A 23,972-nucleotide genomic window follows, 5' to 3' on the forward strand; every position below is an offset into this window, starting at 1 on the left:
TGAAGAATATTATATCATATTTGTTGAGTAACTTTCCATTCTAAATAAATTATATGCTTGTATGATGCTAAAAACTTAAAAAATATAACGAGGGAATATTTAAATTTTCGCATAGGAAAACTTCTTATTTTGGAGAAAAAAGTTTTCAATCGATTAGATTTCAAAGCGAAACTCTTTGATTAAACGACTTCGACCGTTTTAAAAGCACAGTTCTTAACTTTATAATGCTTTTAGGTCGAGGACTTTTTTAAAACTAATTGTGGCAAGAAGTGCTCAAGAAAAATTATCAAACAAGGTTAGGAGCAAGTTGTTCTTGAGTAGTTTTCTATAAGTTAAATGAAGAAAATCTATTTTACCGTGTCTGAAAATGAGTAGATTTTCCGTACGTAGAGCCTTGGGAATTTTAGTAAAGGAGGTATCTTTAAATTCGTCTTAGTTGGGCACATTAAATATTAGGATTTTATGTTATTTTTTAGTTAGATTCATTAACTTTAATTTTTAATGTACTTGTAATTAATTTCAGCTTTTACCCTACTAACAGAGGCTTTACACACGTTAAGTGTCAGTAAAACCTTAATTACAGTGTCTTTACAATTTCAAATGATTGTGTTGAACGAAATTCGGCATTTGATTAAGACGTCTATTTGGGCAGGAACGGTATCGTAAAAAGCGCCGACTCAGCAATAAACCGAAAGAAATGCTAATGCCACTTTTATGGGGTCGCGTTTATACTCATTTTACGTATGATTGTCTGTTACATTTAGAAATTCCTTTTGTGAAGAACAGTGACATTTTGAGATTATTTTATCATAACATCACAATTCACAATATCACGCTAATATTATTTTAAAAGGTGAAATTTTATGGGTCTGTTTGGATTTCTGCCATGATAGGTAGTAATCAAAGATCTAGATTAATATATAAGTTACTTTTTATTCTAAAAACGTTCAATGTTTCCGTGAAGTACTATGACTAATGCACCGTGGGTAAAAGCTGATGAGTAATATAGATGTAACAAAAGTAATGTCCTCTTTATAAACGGAAAACATCTTATACCTTATATTATTTTCTTCAAAACTTACCTTGTGCTGTTACTAAATACTTAATAATTATTATAATTTTACATTACAAGGGAGAGTTAAGCAATCTACAGAAAAACTCAAATCTCATACAAAATGTTAGATCAGGCAAACAAAACAACACTCAAAACAAACATGCTGTATTCTATTTACGTGTTACCTGAGACGTCTCGCGATTATCACACGTCAAGGCCAAGCATTCTCATGATAATAGGACTATACACTTACGTCAATGCTGGAACACACTCGGTACGATCGAGGAAACTACTAGCAAATTGACGTAATTAGGGTTTACATTGCAACATGACGGGGCGATGCAATTTTATATGAGCGAAACCAAAAATAGGCAGCCTGAGACCCCGGACGGCAAGTTTAATTTAATGCACAGACATAGATCATGATGATACTTCGCGTGCCATATCGCGCTCCCAAACGACGAGCAATGCTCGTCTTTCGAAAGGCTTTTCTTTAGTCTGCTATCGGAATCGGACGTCAATCGGAATTTTAAAAATGCCTAAATGCCTAAAAAGTGCCGTATTGAGATGTAGAAATTCAAATAGAAACGTTAGCCTAGATAATAGACAATTGCAACAACAAATGAATGCAAGAAAAGTCTTGCACTTTTCTTTGGCACGCTCGTTATCATACAAATGGAGCGACATGCGGTATCTATCTTGATATATGTCTGTGATTTAATGAGTATTGTCGTTTTCATGCATCACATCTCCTCAATACGTTGTAATGTACCCTGACACTTACAAGTTATAATAATTATGGTACTATTATCAAAAGGTTAGAGGCTGTAGCGAAACCACGATTTACACAATTCTGTAGATGATTAGCTGCTAAACTATAGTCACTTGACTTTTCAAATAAGCAACATTAATGAAAAAAATAGTCAAACGATTTAATTCCACCAGCGCGCTACATAATAACGTTATGAAAGTTTCAGTATAACAATTTGTTACTTGTTACATTATACAGATGGTTCATGTTGGCAACTTGGTATAATGAAATAACTCTAAAAGTACGCATCGCCGACTTGTACGTGCATACGGTACGGGATTTTTTGCGCTCAATAATAAAATAACTTTTCTTACAAATACTTTTTCTCGGTCGTGGATAATCTCATATTATGAGGTTAGGAAAATATTAAATGTTTATGATTTCACGCAGTTATTATGTTATTTTGGCTACAGAATGTAACTGGCTCGTTGTACATGAGGGGAAAAGTCGGAAAACACATTTACACACTCTTGTACCTGGCGAGGAGGACCGCGCCTTGAACGTCGGAGTTATCATGACGGTCTCTGCAAATTACAATCAAAATCTGTAAAATTACGCTAATAATAAAAGCAAAATAATATAATGAAACTGGACCAACTATTAGAGAAAAGGGGGTCAAATACAACCTAAAAGTACGAATAGGATGCTTCCATTAAAATATGCTATCATTAAGTTACTCTAAGCATATTCCGGGAGGCCGATCGTTACGATCGGACTGGTCGCAGGCCAATCTGACTGGACTTGTGCATTCACATGGGGATGCACAAGTCCGGTCACGATGCTCAAAACGCGTCGAGTCAGGATCGGCCTGCGATCAGTCCGACTGGAGTGATCTTTCTGTATACGCGTTTAAATATGCCTTTAAGAGGGCGACTAACCCAAAAAATCAAACATTGTCCTTCTCTCTTCACACTCACGCCCGTCTTTTATATGTTAGGTGAAAAAGGACGACGCGGATTCATCGCCAAATTAGTTTTTTCTCAATAACTCGATAAATATACAACATTTTAAAAATCCGCTAGGTCGATCTCTCAATGATAGAATTTTATACAATGTGTTAAAATATTAACTTAGTTCAATCACGGTTATGGCAATAAATGAAAAATTCGTGAAAATTAAATGCATCTTTGTGATTTTTTTCTATCGAGAAGATTTTAAGATACCGTGTTTTTCTCAGATCGAATTCTCGGAAATATAATGTAGTATCTAATTTTAGAAAATGAAACAATTCGGGGCTTATTTTCAAGTATAAAAATGAATTATAAAATCGACACTTAGGGTTAGTCGCCCCCTTAAATGCGTAATATTTTCCGTCAATGCTGTTGAACTATCAATAATTAATTCTATTGATGAATCATCAAACGCACCGATACAATACACTGTCGGAATGTATGGGATTCATTCGATTGATAGTATTAATTAATTGTTTTAGCCAATCAATTACAATTACGGTGATGAAGTGCCACTGATGCAATTTGTTAAATATATTTGGGTACGTACAGTACTAGAATATTTATAGGCGTTTTGTGTAAAGTCTAGTTAATGTTCAGTGGGGACTTCGTTCTCTACGTAGTAACTATATTTTATGAAGGGGACGCCTTGATAATTTGGCTGCAGCGATATCGATTTTTCTCAACAATGACTAAAGCTAAGAAATTAAAGTTCATTGTCAGTATTCATCATGTCTTTATCTTTGAATTACCCATAGCATAACACGATTGGTCAACTTTTATAACACAGAATAATTAATCAAAAATACTTCTATAAAAACAGGGATTCTAATTTTGCTAACAGAGGAGAGTGATTTAAGCTTCCAAAATAATTTGTACATAGATTAGTTCAAGCATACACTATAATTTTCCCATAGCTTATATGAAATATTATATTTATGGTTTTTAAATTACGCGACAAAAATCATTTTGTCGCTTACGCCCTTTCCATTTCTTGCTGTTCCATTTCTTGTTTCTGATACTTACTGAATGTATGCTTAAATTTAAATAAACTGGAAGCTGATATCACGAGTATAATAAACAAAAGTAGAAAATCAATAACGGAGAAAGGAATGTTCATATGCTGAAGATTATTGCTGTATTTTTATTATAATTTTGTATCTTTCAAATTATGAGTTAATAAGACTCTAAAAACGGTAAATTACGGCATCTCCATAGGGGGAGCGTCTTAATAAACTATCTCCTAATCACACGAAGCTTGAGTGTATATTTGTGAAGCGTGTGACTGCGTAAGGCTTTCTCTGGAGTAATTCGAGTTAATTCAATATTTGCGCGGCACCGTTTACGAGTTGACGCGTGGCCACACAAACGCGTCAGTAGCAACGACATCGCTTCAAGTTTTTTTAAGCCATATATCCCACCAATATGGTATTTAGTATACTTAAACCTACTTTCTTATTAGGTTTTACACGCCAATCGCCATGTAACATCAAAGGATAGTAACAATATTGATTGCCGCTCTAATTATATTATTTTCAGTTACGGTAATAGCTTGTAATGAATAAGTTATTTCATGGTTCATTTTTTACATACTAGAACAAACGTTTAAGTCTTAAGATGCTGCATCGCTACTGCTACTTAGTGAAATATATAAATTTCGTTTAACACAGAAATATTATGACGCTACGACTATTTTTATTGCAACTTATAGCTGTGGTGTGCATTATGACGTGGAGGTTTTCTAGTCGGCAATGCGGCCTGCGGGTCGCCGCTGCCGCAACTCCGCGCGCTTCGTGGCCCGCCGTTACGGCCGGGGTGACCCACATCTTTAACCTTTATCTATGTTTCCGTATTGACTGCCATTTGTTTACTCTATTATTTATTTAATACTACCGATAGAATATAATATAGTAAGGCTTTGAAATGGCTATAGCATGTCAAAAAAGGTTAGACGCTGTACACACATTTGAAATCACATAAAAATATGAAAACCACATTAAACCGAGATAAAAATGCGCAAGGTGATTAATTAAATTAAAATATTTAAAGTGTTTTTATGCGTTCTTTGTGGAAATATAAAGAAAAGAAAACACCTTTTGAACGTGATTAAGTTTAGATGTACTGCGATTTTGTACTCTTTCTTGACAGACTGGCCATGTCCTTTAAGAATAATGATGTTCACTTGCCATAATTTCTTAAGTTTTTTAATTATTTATGCTAATATCTACAGCTTTACACAAATTTTATGAAATCGTTTTTTTAGGTCTTTAAAAGTTCCGTCGTTCTTTGTTATTTACATTTTTCCGACTTTACCGCCAAAGTTTGGTTACTTGGATTTTATTGATAAATAAATTTCTGCTTGAGGTTCATTATAATCCCGTATTAGCGATTGTCAACAATATTTATAAGGGAGGTCAAACAAACGTTTTTCCCTTACGGAGCCTTGTGTGCCTTATTTGTTTAGAAGTCCAAGGAACGAGGATGAAAACTGGGTATATTCTAGAATTTATTTTTATTAACTAAATCTATAATAAAGCTAGCTGCTGTTCATATGTTTGTCTAGAAATAGGGTTGTGGCTTGGAGACTACATTTTTTCGTTAGAATCTTATTGCCTGTCCGAGCATTTGAGTGTCTCAATACAAAATTTCATCTAAATCGGTTCAACCAAAGCTGAATACACACACTTTCGCATTTATAATATTAGTATGGAATAGTCTACCCATTCCTATTAGGGGGCGTCCACAAATTACGTGAGGTGTTTTTTTTTTAATTTTCCGACGCTGGTGAGATTTCGTGAGATTTTATTCAACCCCCCCAATCTCACGTGAGATTTTTTTAATGTAGGCTTCTTACGTAAACGCGTTGGATTGTTTGACAGTCAGTAGATGTATAACGTCAAAGTATGAATGAAATTATTTTCTTTCGAAAGAATTAGAGAATGATCTTAATCGCATAACGTATTTAAGCGATTAAATCTTAAGCATACCATGATGAAATGGACCAAAATAGTATAATTTTTTATAACAATGAGAAAAAAATTACGTGAGATTTGCCGAGACCTACGTAAGATTAGATGAGATTTGACTTGACCCCCTCCCCCCCTTAAACACCTTACGTAATTTGTGGACGCCCCCTTACTTGCTTTCACTTCTCAGCCTATGACGTCGGGCGCTAAAGTACACATTCTGTTAAAACATTTAATGATAATTATTTTAATTGCTGAATTACTTATCATCAATAAAAGCGAGTTAGAGATAAGTTGCCTAGATACATAATTGCCTGAGCGACGTTAATGTCTGGACTGAATTAATCTCAATAACATTAATACCCAGTACACGTAATTAAGGTTAACAAGAGCTAAACAATTACCTCAAAGCCATCAAGATTATAACTTAATTCTAAGTATTGTCTCGCTTGGATATTCTAGGAATACTTACATGAAATAAAGATGACTGTTTTACTTTTAAATTTTCTTTCTAGGGTTATTAATTAACGCGTGTTCCAGTTTATTTATTTTTTAATAAATTACGATTTTTATTTACGAAATAAAATCAGCAGAATATTGCTGAAGCAAATACTTTGCAGTGGTCGCTTCGCCTGCGCCCACGGCGTCTATTTCAGTAGAGCAGCCTTTCCCAAAGTGGGCGATAACACCCCCTTGTGGGCGCTGAAGGCCTAAAAGGGGGCGGTGTGTAGAGGCTTGGGGCGGTGATTTGTAACTTAATTTCATCTGAATGCATTCTAAATTCAAAGAATGGGAGGCGCTACAACATAATTTGTTCTCAAAGTTAGTAGACAAAATAAGTTTGGGAACCCTTGCAGTAGAGCATCGATGACGAAATATCTACAGGTATCTCATTATATACTGTCAAATAATTACAGTTAGTGTAAAATAACCGTGACTCGCTCAGGTGAGCTGCCAGTTTGCTTTGGCACCCGACGCGGTGTAAAATCGAATTGGCTTAAAGTCAGAAACACAAATATAACTGTTTTCCGACCGTCATTCGAAACTAGATACCATCAAAGTCCTCCCGACTGAGGCCAAAAGGCTAATGTTTATCTATTTCTGCCTTAATTAACGAAATTACTCGAAAGTGGAGCTTGCATGATAAGGAAACTCGAATAGTGTCTAAAAACTGAAAAATAAGTGGTGAGGATAAATCTCTTCATTTTACAGTATAATATTTTAGTCAGGTTTTTCTCATCTTTGTATCGATAGTAATTATAACTGTCTGGGAGGATAAAAATATTTTTGTAGAGCTTAAAGTCGAAGCCAACAGAAAATTATCGTTTTGAATACTGTGATGTGATGTGGTGGTACTGTACGTGGTAAAAATATAATAGATTACTAGATAGCACATTCGTTTCTGATTGGCCACGATCGATGTAGATTCTGCAATTTCGCCATCATGGTGTCAATCATGGTTACCCATCATGGCCCAACGTGGACCTACCTACCCTGCCTACCCTAGGTATAAGTTTTTTTTAATTATTTATTCAGAATAAAATATTTTCCGTGAAACATCGCCAAACTGCAAGTAATACGATATGTGATTTATGTAGCCATGACAGTTTGTCGCCGCTAGTTGAACAATGAAAACTCGAGATAAGCTGATAGTGCAGTCTCAGTCAGAGGGCCGGGGTTCTTGACCTTTGCACTACTTTAACAGTTTAAGGTTACTAGACTATTTTCAGTTTTTTTCTTATATTGTGCTGATAACTTTTAGTTAGTATATTTTATCGCTACCACTTTTTAATATAAGACTTAAGTTTTAGGTATCCCACATAATATTTTGAAAGAAAAATGTGTAGAAAAATCGACCTAAATAGCCTTAATACTGGCCGCATACACACGTTTTCAATATTCGATTTTGGAATTCGTTTTCCGTATTCGGAAGTCCGAATCCATATAGAATTATTAGAAAATACATTAACTGACGCACACGTCCGCCTTTGTCCGAAAAGAACGAACTTCGCACGTACGTTTCGAGTGCAAGCCGGCGCGCTCGCGAATGAAGAAAAACGCAGGTACGTGTGCGCTTGTCACACGAAATTCCTAATCGAAATTCCGCATTAGGTAATCGAATATGAAAAACCTAATTGTCATACAAAACAAAGAAGATAACGTCTATAATTTGATCCGTACAGCCAGCCATCAAACTAGTAACAACACAAAAACACTGGCCTAATTAGTGACCCCACGCTTTTATTACACTAATTGCCTTCACCCAGAGGCCAGAACAGTACAGAGAATTGTTTATACTTTTACATGGTAACCATCATTATGTATACCATTTATCATACCTACACTAACAGTATAAGGAGGAAAAGTTTGTTTGCGTTGAATAGGCTCAGAAGTTGTTAGCAGTTTGCATTTATTATCAAAATGAGTACACAATATAAGCACAGACAAAGAGAATATTATTTTATACGTGGGAGAGCCATGCTTCGGCACGAATGGGCCGGCTCGACCGGAGAAATACCACGCTCTCACAGAAAACCGGCGTGAAACAGTGCTTGCGCTGTGTTTCGCCGAGTGAGTGAGTTTACCGGAGGCCCAATTCCCTTCCCCATCCTCCCCTATTCCCTTCCCTTCCCATCCCTACCCTCCCCTATTACCCTATTCCCTCTTAAAAGGCCGGCAACGCACCTGCAGCTCTTCTGATGCTGCGAGTGTCCATTGGTGACGGAAAATGCTTTCTATCAGGTGACCCGTTTGCTCGTTTGCCCATATCAAATGTTAACGTTCTAACTTGCACCTTTTTCTGCGATGTCGCAGTCAACAACTTACAAGTAAAGTTGATATTTCTGTCTGAGTTGTTGCTGCGGTCCGATTTTATCTTTCCCTCAAACAATAATTCAACAAAGTTTCTTCGCAATCAGATGAGATGGTGAGATATCGAAGACTCAACCTGTCGTAAACTTTCGACCCCATGACGAACATCACTCATATTTTTCGTAATTATCTAGATTGTGGACTATCAAGTTAATATCAAATTAAAAATAATAAAAAAAGTTATAAAACATAGACGGTAGACCCATTGGTAAACTGTAATATTCATTACAATATTATGATTTTTGAGAATATTTTTGGTTTAAACATAATCATAATAACTATGTAGGTACTTACCTACAATAAAAATGTATTTAGCTCTACAATACTCCACATATCTTAACGTGAGTATTTTGAGGATTTGCATAAAAATAAGCATCAAGGACCTATTATTGTCCTCTATTGTGGCGAAGGGAGAGTCGATACAGCCGACTGGCAGCAAATAGAGCCCAGATCCTGTACCGCGCCCATTATGTATCGAACTGTGTATGACGAATCCACATTGACAACCTGAACAAACTCCTCACAATAACATCTTTCGCAACACAGTTTCATCATTGTTGTTTTGTATTCGTTGTACATTATTTTACGTAAAATATTCTCGTTTAGTTACATTGATAGATGCCTGTGTCGCTGGATTCTGGCAATCGGCATTGTATCAATGTTAACATGTTCCAATCCAGCCCAGAAACTAGCATTATAATTTACGCAATAGTGCAATCCAGCTTTGAAATCCAGTGATGGTAGCGCAAGCTACTGAATTAATATACACCAGCACCACAGACCAGCTGCTGCACTTACACATCCTACTGTCCCTCAAACTTTTTTCATAACAAAAAAAATCTCCCAACCTCCTCCTACATTTTAGAATCCGATTCTTCTAGAATATAGAAGGATTGGCATCGAAACAAGATGTCGTTTACATATTATTTATCAAATAACTAGACGACGCCAAAAGTCATTTATAGCGAAGGCATTATGTCTGTATGTTACCTCTTCAACGGTGAAGAGGACTACAGACAGATACACTTTTGCATTTATGATATTAATAAGACGTATGGATAATATTAAGAAACAGAAGATCAACAAGCCTTAGCAACTCAAGTTCAATAGTACAAGATAATGGAATGCTCATCACTCATTCAACACAAGTATCTCCAAGGATGCTATTTACCAGTGGTCAATGGTTACTGTATGCCTACATTCTGATGACATTGAGTAAGTAACATTGGCATGGACATAATATTTTACTTTTATTGTCCACTACATGTATAATTGTCGCCCGCTTCGTTAACGCGGGAATCCGTTTATCGCGCTACTGTTTATCATTTTCAATATAATTTCCATAATATAACAATTTTACGTCTTTACCCGGTCTTTTACTTTATTTTAATAAAAATCTGTAAACCTGTAAAGAGGTAAGGAAGAGTACTGCATACATTTATAATCATATTTTATGTCATTCGATAGAGTTTCATCTTTGTAACATCGTGAGGATAGATATCTTTTAACCAATTATGATTGTATCTAACGGAAGCAGCTTGTCGTAGGATAAATCCTACAGGAATTTTAATATCGTTATCAGCTTATCACAGCATCAAATGTAACAATATGACATGACATGACGATGATGTAACCAGCTCTAATGAATGGGCTGATTCATAGCTCTCACAGATAGCTCCAGACTTTAGGCACAGTATAAATAACATAAAGTACACCATCTTCTTACTAAACCGCCGCGCCGCGCCGCGCCGGTTTGCCACATGCGATGCGATTTGACATAATTTCAAATAACTTTAACACACAAATGTAGTATAACCACTGTACGCGTGTCATAGTAAATATCTTTGTGTAACACGATTCAAAGAAGGCAGCTTCGTTACTGTATATTTAATTTGTATTGTGCTGTAGGAAAGAATCTACTCTTCGCACTTATGTCACCTTTTTATTATTACATGCGGTATTATAGCCTAAATCTTTGAAATAATTATTTTTAAATAAGAGCTAGATTTCATTTTTAAATGCTTTCTGATGGTGTAGTAGAAAAACTGAATATTTGTATGTGGGTCAGCATAAGAGCTAATAAAAGTTCAGAGCTAAGATGTTTAAGCTAATTTCTCTGTCGAAGTTTGAAATCAAATGGCTGAGAAGAGCTTTTAGCCTTCACAGTTCACGTCAAAACTCAAAGTAGTTTTAAAATACTTCATTTAAATCATAACTAAGTTTTCTAGCCATTTAGTCCATTGAAATGTTACAACTTACAATTTAAGGACCGAATATTGCATTTATTAGAACACTATTTCTGGAACATGGTGTCAATAGAGGCTTAACCTCAAGTTTGTGGGGTCGTCGCCCTTGTCGCGTGGCCGCCATCTTGAAATACGGAACCCTAAAAGGGGGTGACAACACCATTTTCGCGATATCTCGGAAACTATACGTCGTACAAAAAAATTGTTAAATCATAATTTGTTGCAAATTATTTTGCCTACAAATATGTTTGTGTAACTTTTTACCCTAAATTAAAAATAAAAAAGTTATAACTTACAAGCAAAAAAGTGAGAAAACTTTTATGTATGTTTCGCCAGAACAATGAAGGCATAATATAGAGCATTTCAGGCCTGCTTTTCTGCAGCCACACATGCTTCTACACTTTCCTTTGCATGTGCAGAAAATTAATTTCATGAGATCGGGGATGCTGGAAGCTTGGAAGTTTGTATTGGCATCCAAGTGTTTACATACTTCTTCCAGCCGCAATCTTCAGTATTTTGATATCTTCCGAGCTACGACTGGACCTGGTGATATACTCGGAGACTGTGAAAACGAGCAGAATCTTGTGTTGGAGGCAGCGATGTTAAAATAAATGAATTTTTGGTCACTACCTTGGCAAATCTTTTGCATTGCAAGCCGTCTAGTGAGTCGTGTTTATTACCGCCATATAAAAATATATGAAACAACGTTCACCAACAAGAGTGAGCAAAGATGGATCGACTGAAAAAAAATCTCACTTTTTTGCTTATAAGTTTTCAATTTAGGGTAAAAGTTACAAGCATATATTTTGTAACAAAATAATTTGCAATAAATTATGATATGACAATTTTTTTGCAAGACGTATAGTTTCCGAGATTTCGCGAGAATAGTGTTGTCACCCCTTTTTCCGAGACCGGGGTACACGGGTGGCGACCCCACAAACTTGAGGTTAAGCTTCTATGGACCCCCTCCACATGTCCAAAAAATAAAATTGCGTTCTCTAAAAATGCAAAGCCATAGAGTAATAAATATACTGGTCTCTGGCAAAGCTCATGTAACATTTCAATGGACTAATTACTATAATCTACATGAATTTTGTGACACTTGGGTGACATTGTAATGGAAGCATATTGTCTTTTCGTGTGCAATCGTAGTGACACTTTCCGAAACGACGGCAATAGTCCAAAAGTCAGCACGTGCCAAAAGACCCCTGTTTGTCTATATTCTCATACAAATTTCATCAACAAAATCTCCATTCACAGTACGACTTCAATTAACATGTACTTACTACGCTGCGAGTACAAACTCTACACTAGTTACATTTTAAATCTCGAGTTCAAAAGTGGAGCGTAGTTTATTTTATTTTGAACTCGGCTCATCGTTATTCACATTTACTGTTCCGGAAAAGTTCGCGTGTTCTGCTTAATTTTAAAATAAACGCCTCTAGTTTTTAATTAGTTCATTTCGGTTACACGTTCCGTATGAAAGTTCTGTATCATTATTTTCTCGCTGTATTCTTTTGTCTCATTACATTAATTTATGCATGAAGTAATGAGTTTCATGACAATATGCATTTCATTAAAATTATGACCAAATTCAGAACTTTGAATTTTCATAACCCGAAAACCGTGTTGATACAAAAAGTTATCAATTATTTTAAGGGCCGGCACACAAAAACACGATACGGCGTCGTGTCGTACCACGACGCGGCGTCGTTTCACGATGCGACGTCGTGTCGTGGGAATCCACGACGAGCATCGTAAAAAACTACGACACGACGACCTCTGTGGCTCAGTGGTGAGCGTGTTGGTAGCTCAAGCCGGGGGGTCGCGGGTTCGAATCCCGCCGACGGAACAAAAAGTTTTTCAAAGTTCCTGGGTCATGGATGTGTATTAAATATGTGTATCATATAATAACAATCTTAAATATATGTATAGTATAAAAAAGTATTAAATATATTTCCGTTGTCTGGTACCTGTAACACAAGTCCTTGAGGTACTTACCACGGGGCCAGACTGACGTGGTGTGAAGCGTCCATAGATATTATTATTATTATTACATCGTGACGTGCCACGATATACGGCACGACGTCGCGTCGTAGAAACTCACGTAGAAATTCATCGTGAGTTTCTACGACGTAGTTTTTTTACGATGCTCGTCATGGATACGACGTCGCATCGTGAAACGACGCCGCGTCGTGGTACGACTGGACGTCGTATCGTGTTTTTGTGACCGCCCTAACATTTTCTACTTGTTTCTATAAATACTGACAAAGTTTTATAATACAGACTTATTTTATCTCAATTCTCGATACTACAAAGTACAAGTTACCTTATAAGTTAGTAATTTGTTGCACCAACGTTCTTACGTGGCTGCCGGCGCCTTAGGAATTACTAAAGGTCTTGCATCAAAATTAGCCGACGTAAAGTATCTTTAAGTGGCATCGGAACCATTAATTATCTTATAGGTATATTGTAATTATGTTATCAAACTGTCTCAAGTCAGCCTAATGAGGGTTTTCGATATTTCATTTGCAACCGAGTAGTCGTAGGGTCTCAAGAAGTCAGAATTTCGTGACATATTATGATAGCTGTTCGACAGGACGATTGACACGAAATACCCTTTTTTCCGGGAGAAAGGCTGCCGGGATATGTGGGACTCCCCAGGTGCTGCGGTAAAGAGGAACACCCGGGCTTACCCACTAAAACCCACCGGTGCCTCCTTCCTCCGCTACGCTGCTGGGCCACAGGACCCGCCTACGAGGGCGATATCTGCGGCAGCCCAGTTAGCGGTGTCTGCGTGTACAGACTCCTCCGCTGCGAGCTAATAGCTGCTGAAACCTCCGGGGAGCAGCCCGAGGCAGCGGGCGCTCTTCTACCGGGCAGGGCTCGTGCAATGGGCAGCGGATTCCCCAATCCACCACCCAAGCCACGTTGACACGAAATAGCCTAGCGGCTTTAACTTGGAAAGTCAGGACGAAGCGGATGTTTATATGACATTAGCTATTATTTTGACAAAAACATTCGTATGAGATAATGAATACACGTATTGTTTATACAGGTATCAATGACAAGTAATCATATATTTTCCTCGTATTATTTTTCGTGCGAGGCTTTAGAGGTCAAATGGAATTAAGCCGTCAAACGAAATGTGAGCCGCCCTTTCAGGCCCTCGCATCTCTTAATCACGCCGCGTAAAGGAAAGCGGCGGATTTCAATCACTACTGACTACGGCCTCATCCTGCAACTAAAGGACGTGCCCCAAGTTCCAAAGCAAAGTTTTCATTTCGATGTTTTGTTTCAAACTTTCTTATTTCCTCCTTTGAAGACGCTAATTAGGCGTGCCCTTTTTCTTGCGTTTAACTTGCATCTTGCGCTTTTTGTTGCAATTTTTTTGACGTGACCGTTCTAAGTTCATCACCACTTCACTCATAAGTCTTAATTTAAAACGAGAGAGCCAGAGAAGAAGAGAAATTGCCAAAAATTTTATGAAAGCGACGAATTGATATATTTTTTATTGAAATCCATCTGATGGAAGGAATAGAATATCAAAAGACAGATGACATAGAAGGCAATAAAACATTGACCCTACAACAATTTCGTTCGTAGGGATCAGAATATTGAGATGAAAATGTATTCAATATAAAATATTCAGGTGCCTACTTTTGGTCAGAGACTCACAATATTATAACGTCTAAATGCTTTAATAAAAATCTCATAATAATATATTTATAGTATAGGTACTGTATTAAAATAAAAGTACAAAAATAATATTATGAATACGGAATAAGCGACTATTAAACAGGCATTTACAAATATTATGCTACATCAAATTAATATGTAATTTGTAAATGCCATGTTCAGAAGATTAACGAGTACATTCCTTACATACCAATCTGACATTTTCCAATTTACTCCAATGTAGACCCACTTTAGGTAGTACTCATTGAATTTCCCTTGCTCACTCAGATCAGCAACAGGCTGGACACGGCCTAATCCCTTAAGACTGATGGGAGGACTCTGTTATATAGACCTCTCCACTCTACACAATAGTTTACATTCGACTTCGACATGTGTGTTTCGAGTGTATGTATGCTTATTTCTACAATACTCCAGCAAGAGCCGGTACATGGACTTGAGAGGTACATAATATAAGTACCTAATCCAAATAAATACCATATTATAAGCAAAATAATTTTGCTTCCGTATTGAAACCACAGCAGAAGAATAATTTTAATTCTAATGAATTAAAATTATTCTTCTGCTGTGGTTTCAATACGGAATATCCACACTTCCACACTAATATTATAAATGTGAAAGTGTGTCGGTCTGTCTGTCCGGCTGTCTGTCTGTCTGTCTGTTACCTCTTCACGCTCAAACCGCTGAACCGATTTTGCTGAAATTTGGCATGGAGATACTTTGAGTCCCGGGAAAGGACATAGGATACTTTTTATGCCGGTAAAATGTACGGTTCCCACGCGATAAACAAATTTTGGCGCAACGGAGTTGCGGGCGTCATCTAGTTATAGATAAGTGATAACACTATCCTTACAACCTATATGTATACTCATGTATAATATAATAATTCACTGTGAAAATAAAACCCTGAAAGGGTAGCTTTATTAAACTTTTGAGTTTTGTGTAGGAAAATTCGTGACGCTTGCCGATACAAATCACGAAAAAATTTTTGTTTTTTCAGCACTGCTACTTTCACAGTGAACTCTATAACATAAGAACACACACATCCTAAATTATTATGACTTTGTTTTGTTACACCCTAGGCCTATAATATATTTTATATCTTAGGCATTTAAATTAAGTATATGTGGTAGTAACAACTTACAATGATTACTGTCGATATTTCATTCACAAACTTATTTCTGTACTTTTGTAATTGTTACAAATATCCGGATGTACCCAACAAATTCTTAACAATTAATGGGTATGAGCTTTAATGGCGTGCCCCTTCATTGAAAGTAATTTCTACCGTTATGATTGGTACAATTTCAATGACATAAGGGCAACTCAAACGGTTATTTGATTAGTATGGTCAGTGGAGTTTATCGTTTATTAGGCGTATCGGGGATTAGACGAGCAGCCCACGGTCGCTGGGTGTCCGCAGCCGACGCAGAGGAGCCGTGACCCAGTTTTTTTATGTGGGTATAAATGGGCGATTAAAGCCCATGGAAAAACTAACGTTTTGTAACTTTTAGGGAATTCGAGTTGTGACATAATTGATATTTGTGTGGTGCTGATTGTTAATTTTTTTTAATTCTTAATTTATATCTCTTCTTTTTTTTTAACATTTTTTATTTATTTCTTTATTTATTTAAAATCTCTTTATCTCTTTATTTATTTTTAATATTTTTATTTTCTTAATTATTAATACTGAAAAAAACAAACAAGTTAAAAAAAATCCCAAACAAAAATGAAAAAAAAAACTTAAAATTTGGTACAAAAGAACAACTTTGATGAAATATACTGTGTCGGTCTAATCTAGCTGCTCATGCGTTAAAACGAAAATATAATAATATCAACATTTATAACGATAATAATAAAATCGACACGAACTTCCCTCTTAAACAGTCTGCTGGCATAAAGTTGATAATAATTTATAAAGCAAAGCACAACTGAGTAAAAATTAAACTATGTAGTTTTTTTTATTTTTTATTATTAAATAAGGGGGCAAACGAGCAAACGGGTCACCTGATGGTAAGCAACTACCGTCGCCCATAGACACTCGCAACATCGGAAGAGCTGCAGGTGTGTTGCCGGCCTTTTAAGAGGGAATACGCTGTTTCATGCATTGTAACTTGTTCTATTGTAACAAGTACATAATGACATAATACTAAAACAAAATAAAACTAATATACATAATGAAACAGCGCAAGCGCTGTTTCACGCCGGTTTTTTTTGTGAGCCCGTGGTATTTCTCCGGTCGAGCCGGCCCATTCGTGCCGAAGCATGGCTCTACCACGTATCAAGTTGTAAGTATTCCTTAATAGAAGTACGATTTTTAAACGCCGTAATGGATCCAGTGCCGTAAATAGCCTTTTTTGCGCCCTGTGCGAGCTTCTATATAACTGCACCTTTGTTTTTTAACCGACTTCCAAAAAGGAGGAGGTTATATGTTCGGCTGTGGATATTTTTTACTACATTGGGAAACATCTCTGGGGCGCAGCGGAAACTTATCGGGAGCAATTCGAAAAATAAGGATCTGTCTGGTCTGGCCATCCTTGCGCCCCCCCAGAGTCTACGCCCTGTGCCTGGGCACCGGCGGCACCGCCCTATTTACGGCACTGAATGGATCTGTTTCGAGGAAGTTTAATTTTTTAATGATGGTTAATTCTATAATGACGACGTCGCAGACACACCCCTTCGGATCGTTAGAGACAATTGCCGGCTGGAATGACCCTACCGGATTACGTTCGTAATTCCCAACCCGTTGCCGCTAATGAAATCAGATTATTATGTGGTTTAGATTGAATGCGATCAATTATTATTAACATTTAATACTGCTGGGTTCTAGTCTGTAATAGTCCAAGCAAATGATGTTTGTAGAGGTGGCACTTTGCTTGAATGGTACAAAAATATATTTTCAAGAATCAAGAATTTAATAATGAAAAAAAAGCCAATGCTGATGAATTATTATTATGGCGAAAAGTATATTTGATAACGGCGACATAAAAAAAATGTCTCACCCCATTCCTCCATAGATTGCCACACCACGTTAAACTTGAAATACCTCTCGTGCCTATATTTGTAATTAGATGACGCTCGTTCGTTGCGCCAAAATTAGTTTATCGTGCGGCAAACGTAAATTTTTCCGGGATAAAAAGTATTCTATGTCCTTTCCAGGGACCCACAGTATATCCACACCAAATTTTAGCAAAATTGGTTCAGCGGTTTGGGCGTGAAGAGGTAAGAGAAAGACAGACAGACTCACATTCGCATTTAGAATATTGGTATGAATAATAAAGACTCAGTAGTCGGATCTTACGACTAATATAATATGAACAACTAGACAAGTGTAAGTAAATAAAATAAATAAAAATTGTATTGTTTCTGAATAAAGAAACAATTAATATTTTCAGAAAGTCCTGTGTTGCCAACCACATAGGGCTCTCGGTTACGGTTCGGGAACTAACCTGGCGAGAAGGACCGACATAAGAAACTCACAAACCGTTCTTGTACAAGTGGATCAACAAAGGTATTTTATATGCGTTTCTACCAGTCTAGCCTTTGTTTGTTTTAATTTTTATCAAGACTTTCAATTTCCGTGTCGGTCACTTAACACTGTGAACAAATGTTTGCGCTCAACTAATGGAAGTACCGCTGTTTGCAGCGTGGATTAACAGCGTCCGAACGGATTCGCGATGTTTGATTATTAATTTCTCTACATTTCTAAATATTTCTCTAATTTATTTTATGACTAAATCAATAAGCACTACTGTGTTATTTCATTCATTCATCAAAACATATTTCATAACATAGATTATAAGCACAGTTATAGGTATAATACGTATATATATCTCCTGGCCACACCCTAACCCATCAATCCCCAAGCGGCACCCGGCAGTCGCATAACAATTGAAAAGCTATTGTGTCTGCGATTCACACGATCGAAATTCGAGGTATTAATACTCTATCGTATGTAATATTTTAACTGACTACCAAAAAGGAGGAAGTTTCTGAATTCGACCATATTATATACTAGACGACGCCCGCACTCCGTTGCGCCAAAATTCGTTTATCGCGCGGGAACCGTACATTTTTCCGGGATAAAAACTATCCTATGTCCTTTCTCGGGACTCAAAGTATCTCCATGCCAAATTTTTGCAAAATCGGTTCAGCGGTTCGCGCGTGAAGAGGTAACAGACAGACAGACAGACAGACACACTTTCGCATTTATAATATTAGTATGGATTCTTTTTTAACCTTTATTATTATTGTACATGAACTGATAGCGTCTACTCTACATAATATTGCTCTACATAATAATTAAATTTGAACCAGAAATGTTGACCTTGCCCAATTCAGGTGTTTTTGGTAAAGTTGCCTTAATCAGAATAACACTAAAATATATAATTATTTATAAACTCAAGTAACATACAAGAATATTAATATTTTAAAATTATGCACGGTACTTTATGAACATAATGCGGAATAAAACTTTTTTTACAAGTACATAAATAATATTTTGGTTATTTGTTTTGAGAGTCATCGAAATTTCCTGAACTTTTGTTCATTTTCATATCCAGACACGAGCCATAAACTCACCTAATGCCTTTTCGCGCGATCCGATGCTTGTATTTCAATTATTGTGTATTGTGTTGAATACAACTCCATACAACTTCATACAAACCCATACAACAACGCACTTAAAACTGGATGATAAACGTAGCATCAAGAATTTGTTGCATTGTATTTCACGAAGAGTTGTGCCAACTGGTATTGATTTTTCAGACTTCAATCCCTGCTTTTTACCGTTTTTAGATAGGTATTGGATTTATGTAGAGCTCGGTATGAATCGCAGAATAAAGTTCCATTTAAACACTATGCCTTGCATCGATAAGGTTAGGATCATAGTACGGGAGCCCTAGAACAATACTATCAAGCAAATTTTTTGTGAGTAGTTTCATTTCGATAAGACGAACAATTTATCATTTATTTGTAGGACATTTTGTATATTGATAGGTTAATAGTAATATAATTTAAGAGTAACATTGTCATACAAATAGCACAATCCATATTTTCGGTCAAAGTATGAAATCCTTTCTATTTCTGTTAGCTACCACTTTCAAGATTTTTCGCTGATAAAAATGTCGTTCGTCTTATCAAAATGAAGCTACTCACAAAAAATTTGCTTGATAGCATAGAGTAATAAATATCTTGATAGTAATAAAAAAAATGTTCTAGGGCTCACGTACTATCAATTTAGGTTACGGACAAGGATAGACTAGGTATACGACCTAGTTTACACGGTCTCTCTGTGCCAAACAAAATAACGAAAATCCACTAATGCCTGGTTCTCAGTTTTTTGACGCGAATTTATCTGTTCACTAGCGCTTTTGATTGGCTACCGCCAAAACTGCAACCAATTTATATGAATTAGTTGAAGTTGGTATTAGCGTTATTCTGCTACTAGATGACTCCAGCATCTTTGTTGCGCCAAAGTTCGTTTATCCGTACATTTTTCTGGAATAAAAAGTATACTATGTCCTTTCTCAGGACTCAACCTATCTCTATACCAAATTTCAGCAAAATCGGTTGATTGGCTTGGGCGTGAAGAGGTAACAGATTTTCACGCATTTTCACATTTATAATAATAAGTAAGTATGGATTGCATAGATAAACTCTCATCAAAAAGCCTCAGAAACAAAGCTTTTAATGCAGTTTTGGAGCCTATAACACGCTCAAAAACTCTACTCCAAATAAGCAAAGCACCAAAGAAAGTAATAATTTTCTTCAACTCAAAGAATATTTCAAGAGTAAAAATGAAACAATGAAACAATTTTGTATCTTAGCAATAAGTATTGAAATAGCGAGAAATTGATTCAATTCCTGTGATTCAATAAGGATAGGACGGCGATGCAGCGTCTTGCAATAACAAAACGAATAAACCGTTTAATTTTTCTTTCAAGTCTCCCGTGAATTTCAGGGAAACTCAGATATAAATACTGGGCTTCCGCTTGTAAGCTGATATTCAATTCTTTTGATATTCCAAGCTCATGGTAAAGGGTGGATATAACTTGGCAATAAGGTTTTAAAGTGGCACGCCGGATATCTGTCTTCGTGCGTATTAGCACAGAATACATATTAGTACAAGTGTAGTAGATGTGACATTGTATATTATATTAAAACCAATTACTTATACCGAAAACATATTTGACGTGTCACATAGCCGATTTAGGTAGCGAATTTTTGCAAGGAAGTGATAAAAATCTATATATTCAAAACTCAAAGGTGGCTACTGACTGACATGGTGATCTATCAACGCACAGCCCAAACGACTGGACCGATCGGGCTGAAATTTGGCATGCAGGTAGATATTATGACGTAGGCATTCGCTAAGGAAGGATTTTGATCAATTCCACCTCCAAGGGATTAAAATAGGAGATGAAAGTTTGTATATAATAATACTTCTTAACGCGAGCGAAGCCGCGGGCAAAAGCTCGTTGTTTAATATGGACCCTGTGCCTATCAGCGTAACAGCTCAGCGCTCACCATAATAATTAATATTCGTATGCTTTTAATTAAAAATAAAATTTATTAAATGTTTAGAAATACATAATGCCCTCCCTACGCGGTTTGACACAAAAACCTTGACCCATGTTATGTCACATCCATAAATCGCGACATTAATCAACATGTCACTTTGCATTCATCATCATGAGCAATGTTGGACGCCGACTAGAACTCTCCGACTCCGTAAGTTTTCAGTGACTAATCAGTGCTTATTGTCAAAAGCTTTTTTTTTAACCCACTTCAAAAAGGGATTTTATCAATTCGACGAGTATATATGTCATATAATATCCAGAAGTGCCCATTATTCGTATATTAAATGTTAGTCTATATCAGTGTCTGAACAAATGTGCCAAATTTCAAAAGTGTATGTATGTATGTTTTTATGTTTGTGTTCGCATATCTCTGGAACTACACATTCCGATTTCACTAATTCTTTTTTTGTACTAAGTATTGTTCAACTTATTACTTAGGGAATAGTGCAAGTTTCATCAAAATCGGTTCGGTAGTTTTGGAGGTATGGAATTTTAATTCTCAATTATGTACAATTTTAAAGTCGGTTTTATCTTTTTAAAGTACAGTTATGCATACACAAATGTATGTACTAAGACGTCTCTACTCATTAATTTTGTCCAGTTCACTAGAAACTTTACGAAACTCTACTTTTTTCCGGCATTAATCCATGCTACCTGCACCATGCACTTGCGGGGCTAAAATGGTCGCTTTGGAGAATCATGACATGATATGATTCATTTTTTTTTAAATCGCAAAATGCAACTCTGCTTGCAATTCATATCTAGTCATTCGTACTGATTTGACATTTGCCAGTTTGTCAGTTTTGACAATTCATTTGCTGATTTGATTGAAATTGCTAAATGTGACCATTTTAGCCCCGCTGATCAAAAATTCGTAAAGGGTCCCACAGATTAACAGTCAGCCTGCAGGCTCTGGTCGGCAGGCTGCCTGACAGTCATTGACCGTCGATACAAAATCTACAAAATCGTCAGGGGAACTGTGAGTCTGTGGTCTTTTCCGATTTCCGATTAACTGCAAGGCGGCGGCCTGCTGGTGAACTGTTAATGTGTGGGCCCTTAAGACGGAGGGAAAGTAAAGTGCCAGAAGTCAAAACGGCGTAGGAGAGGAAGTTTTAATACAGCGCAGCGTAAATTTATTTCACCAGCCCCTTTAGCATGGCCACATAGACAATAGTCTATGTCATAAAGTGGCATTTTATTCGAATTTTTGTCGGTCGCGGTTAGCCGCGGTAAAGATCGAACGGTACCTTCAGTTTATCTCCACAGTGTTTCTGTACTTTCGCATTTCTACTGTGGCCATGCTAAAGGGGCTGCTGTTTCGTTTTTAGTTCTGCCTAGTGCCTACACTCCCGGAGTGCATCCCGTTATTTTTTTCTAGCACCAATATTTGCATATTGATCTCAAATACTATCCACTGTAACCACTTTATTTATTACATTTCCAACTGCTTATTCAATGATTTGCATGTCAACATTACATTCATGCATTTCGTTATGTTTAATGTATGAGTTCAGTTAATTTATGTGTTGCCTTATCAAGTTTTCTACACGTCATAACATCGTAATTTAAGAGTGATTAAACTAATTTGAGACATAAGGTCTCACGCATAATAAACATTAATATTATCAAATAAATAAATTATCTTTAAATGTTAGGTTACATAATATTTTGTCCAAAAAAATTTAAAATTTGATAACAAACAAATCAAATTTTTATTTTTTGCAGGTGGATTGGTAGTGTACTCAATTTTTGGAAATATCTGTTAAAAATATGATTATATAATATAGTTCTTAACTATTAAATCATAACGCATTTGAAAGGTCGACTGGCACGGATCTAAGTTAAAGTTAACCAGGGTTTTCTATTACTGTCATTTCTCTCGTTCTTCTTATTTATGAAAAAGTTATTTGTATTTAACCCAAATCAGTACAAGAGTTTAAAACTCACGACTACTGCAACTTCTACTCTTAGGTTGGGTTGCACCAGAGGCGTGGTTAAAGTTAAAGTTAAGCGTCCTTTTTGCTTTAACTGTAACCTTAACTTTAACCGGAGAAATTCACAGATGTCTGTTGCGTTTTTTTTTATTGAAGCTACGGGTAACGGGATTGAGGGTATAAAAAATTGAATTATCCGTAAAAATCGACAGGAAAAATATAACACTGTAAAACATAGTAAATTTTCAGGTATACGTATGAGCGGAGATTAAATATGGCGTATTTGGATGCCATATTTAACTTTAACGAAAGATTTGACATTTGACATGCACTGTAGTTATAGTTAAAGTTATAGTTAAAGTTAGTTGGTGCAACCCAACCTTATCTTTCTTTCTTAAAATAGCTCTACATTTTGAGCAATCAGTGATTATAAACGACGTGCTGTAACACTACAACATAACTATGATAATGTTATCACGGTGTTGCATAAACAATATAATATTCAAGTGTGATTCACGTTTAACTAGGTATTTATTATGAAAATCGAATATGACAGTGTGGTTTTTCTAGGTATGCGAAGACTGCATTATGGATAAATTATTTTGAAATATGCAGCAGGTTTAAATTAACGATAAACATCATCCATACTTCCACACTAATATTATAAATGCGAAAGTGTGTCTGTCTGTCTATTACCTCTTCACGCTTAAACCGCTGAAGCGATTTTGCTGAAATTTGGCATGGATATACCTTGAGTCCCAGTGTGGAAAAGTGTACGGTTTTCAAATTTAAATTCAAATTCAAATTCATTTATTTTTGCGTATGTGTGTTACAATAATAGGTCTTATGATATAAATTTCGGC

The 23,972-nt window shown here is 36.2% G+C and overlaps 1 protein-coding gene across 13 annotated transcripts in view; it reads right to left on the reverse strand.

Moving 5' to 3' along the window:
* Positions 1 to 23,972, reverse strand: part of LOC121727254 (sorbin and SH3 domain-containing protein 1) — a 135,261-nt gene that overhangs the window by 54,627 nt on the left and 56,662 nt on the right. For 11 of the 13 annotated variants that reach the window (XM_042114977.1, XM_042114976.1, XM_042114979.1 and 8 more), the window contains one exon: positions 2,342 to 2,389. The exons of the other annotated variants lie outside the window; for them this stretch is intronic. In XM_042114977.1, the coding sequence (XP_041970911.1) occupies positions 2,342 to 2,389 (48 nt within the window). The remainder of the gene's footprint in view (positions 1 to 2,341; positions 2,390 to 23,972) is intronic. 13 annotated transcript variants of the gene reach the window in all.

The sequence above is a fragment of the Aricia agestis genome, chromosome 5 (genome assembly GCF_905147365.1).
Source record: "Aricia agestis chromosome 5, ilAriAges1.1, whole genome shotgun sequence".
NCBI classification, from domain to species: Eukaryota; Metazoa; Arthropoda; class Insecta; order Lepidoptera; family Lycaenidae; genus Aricia; species Aricia agestis.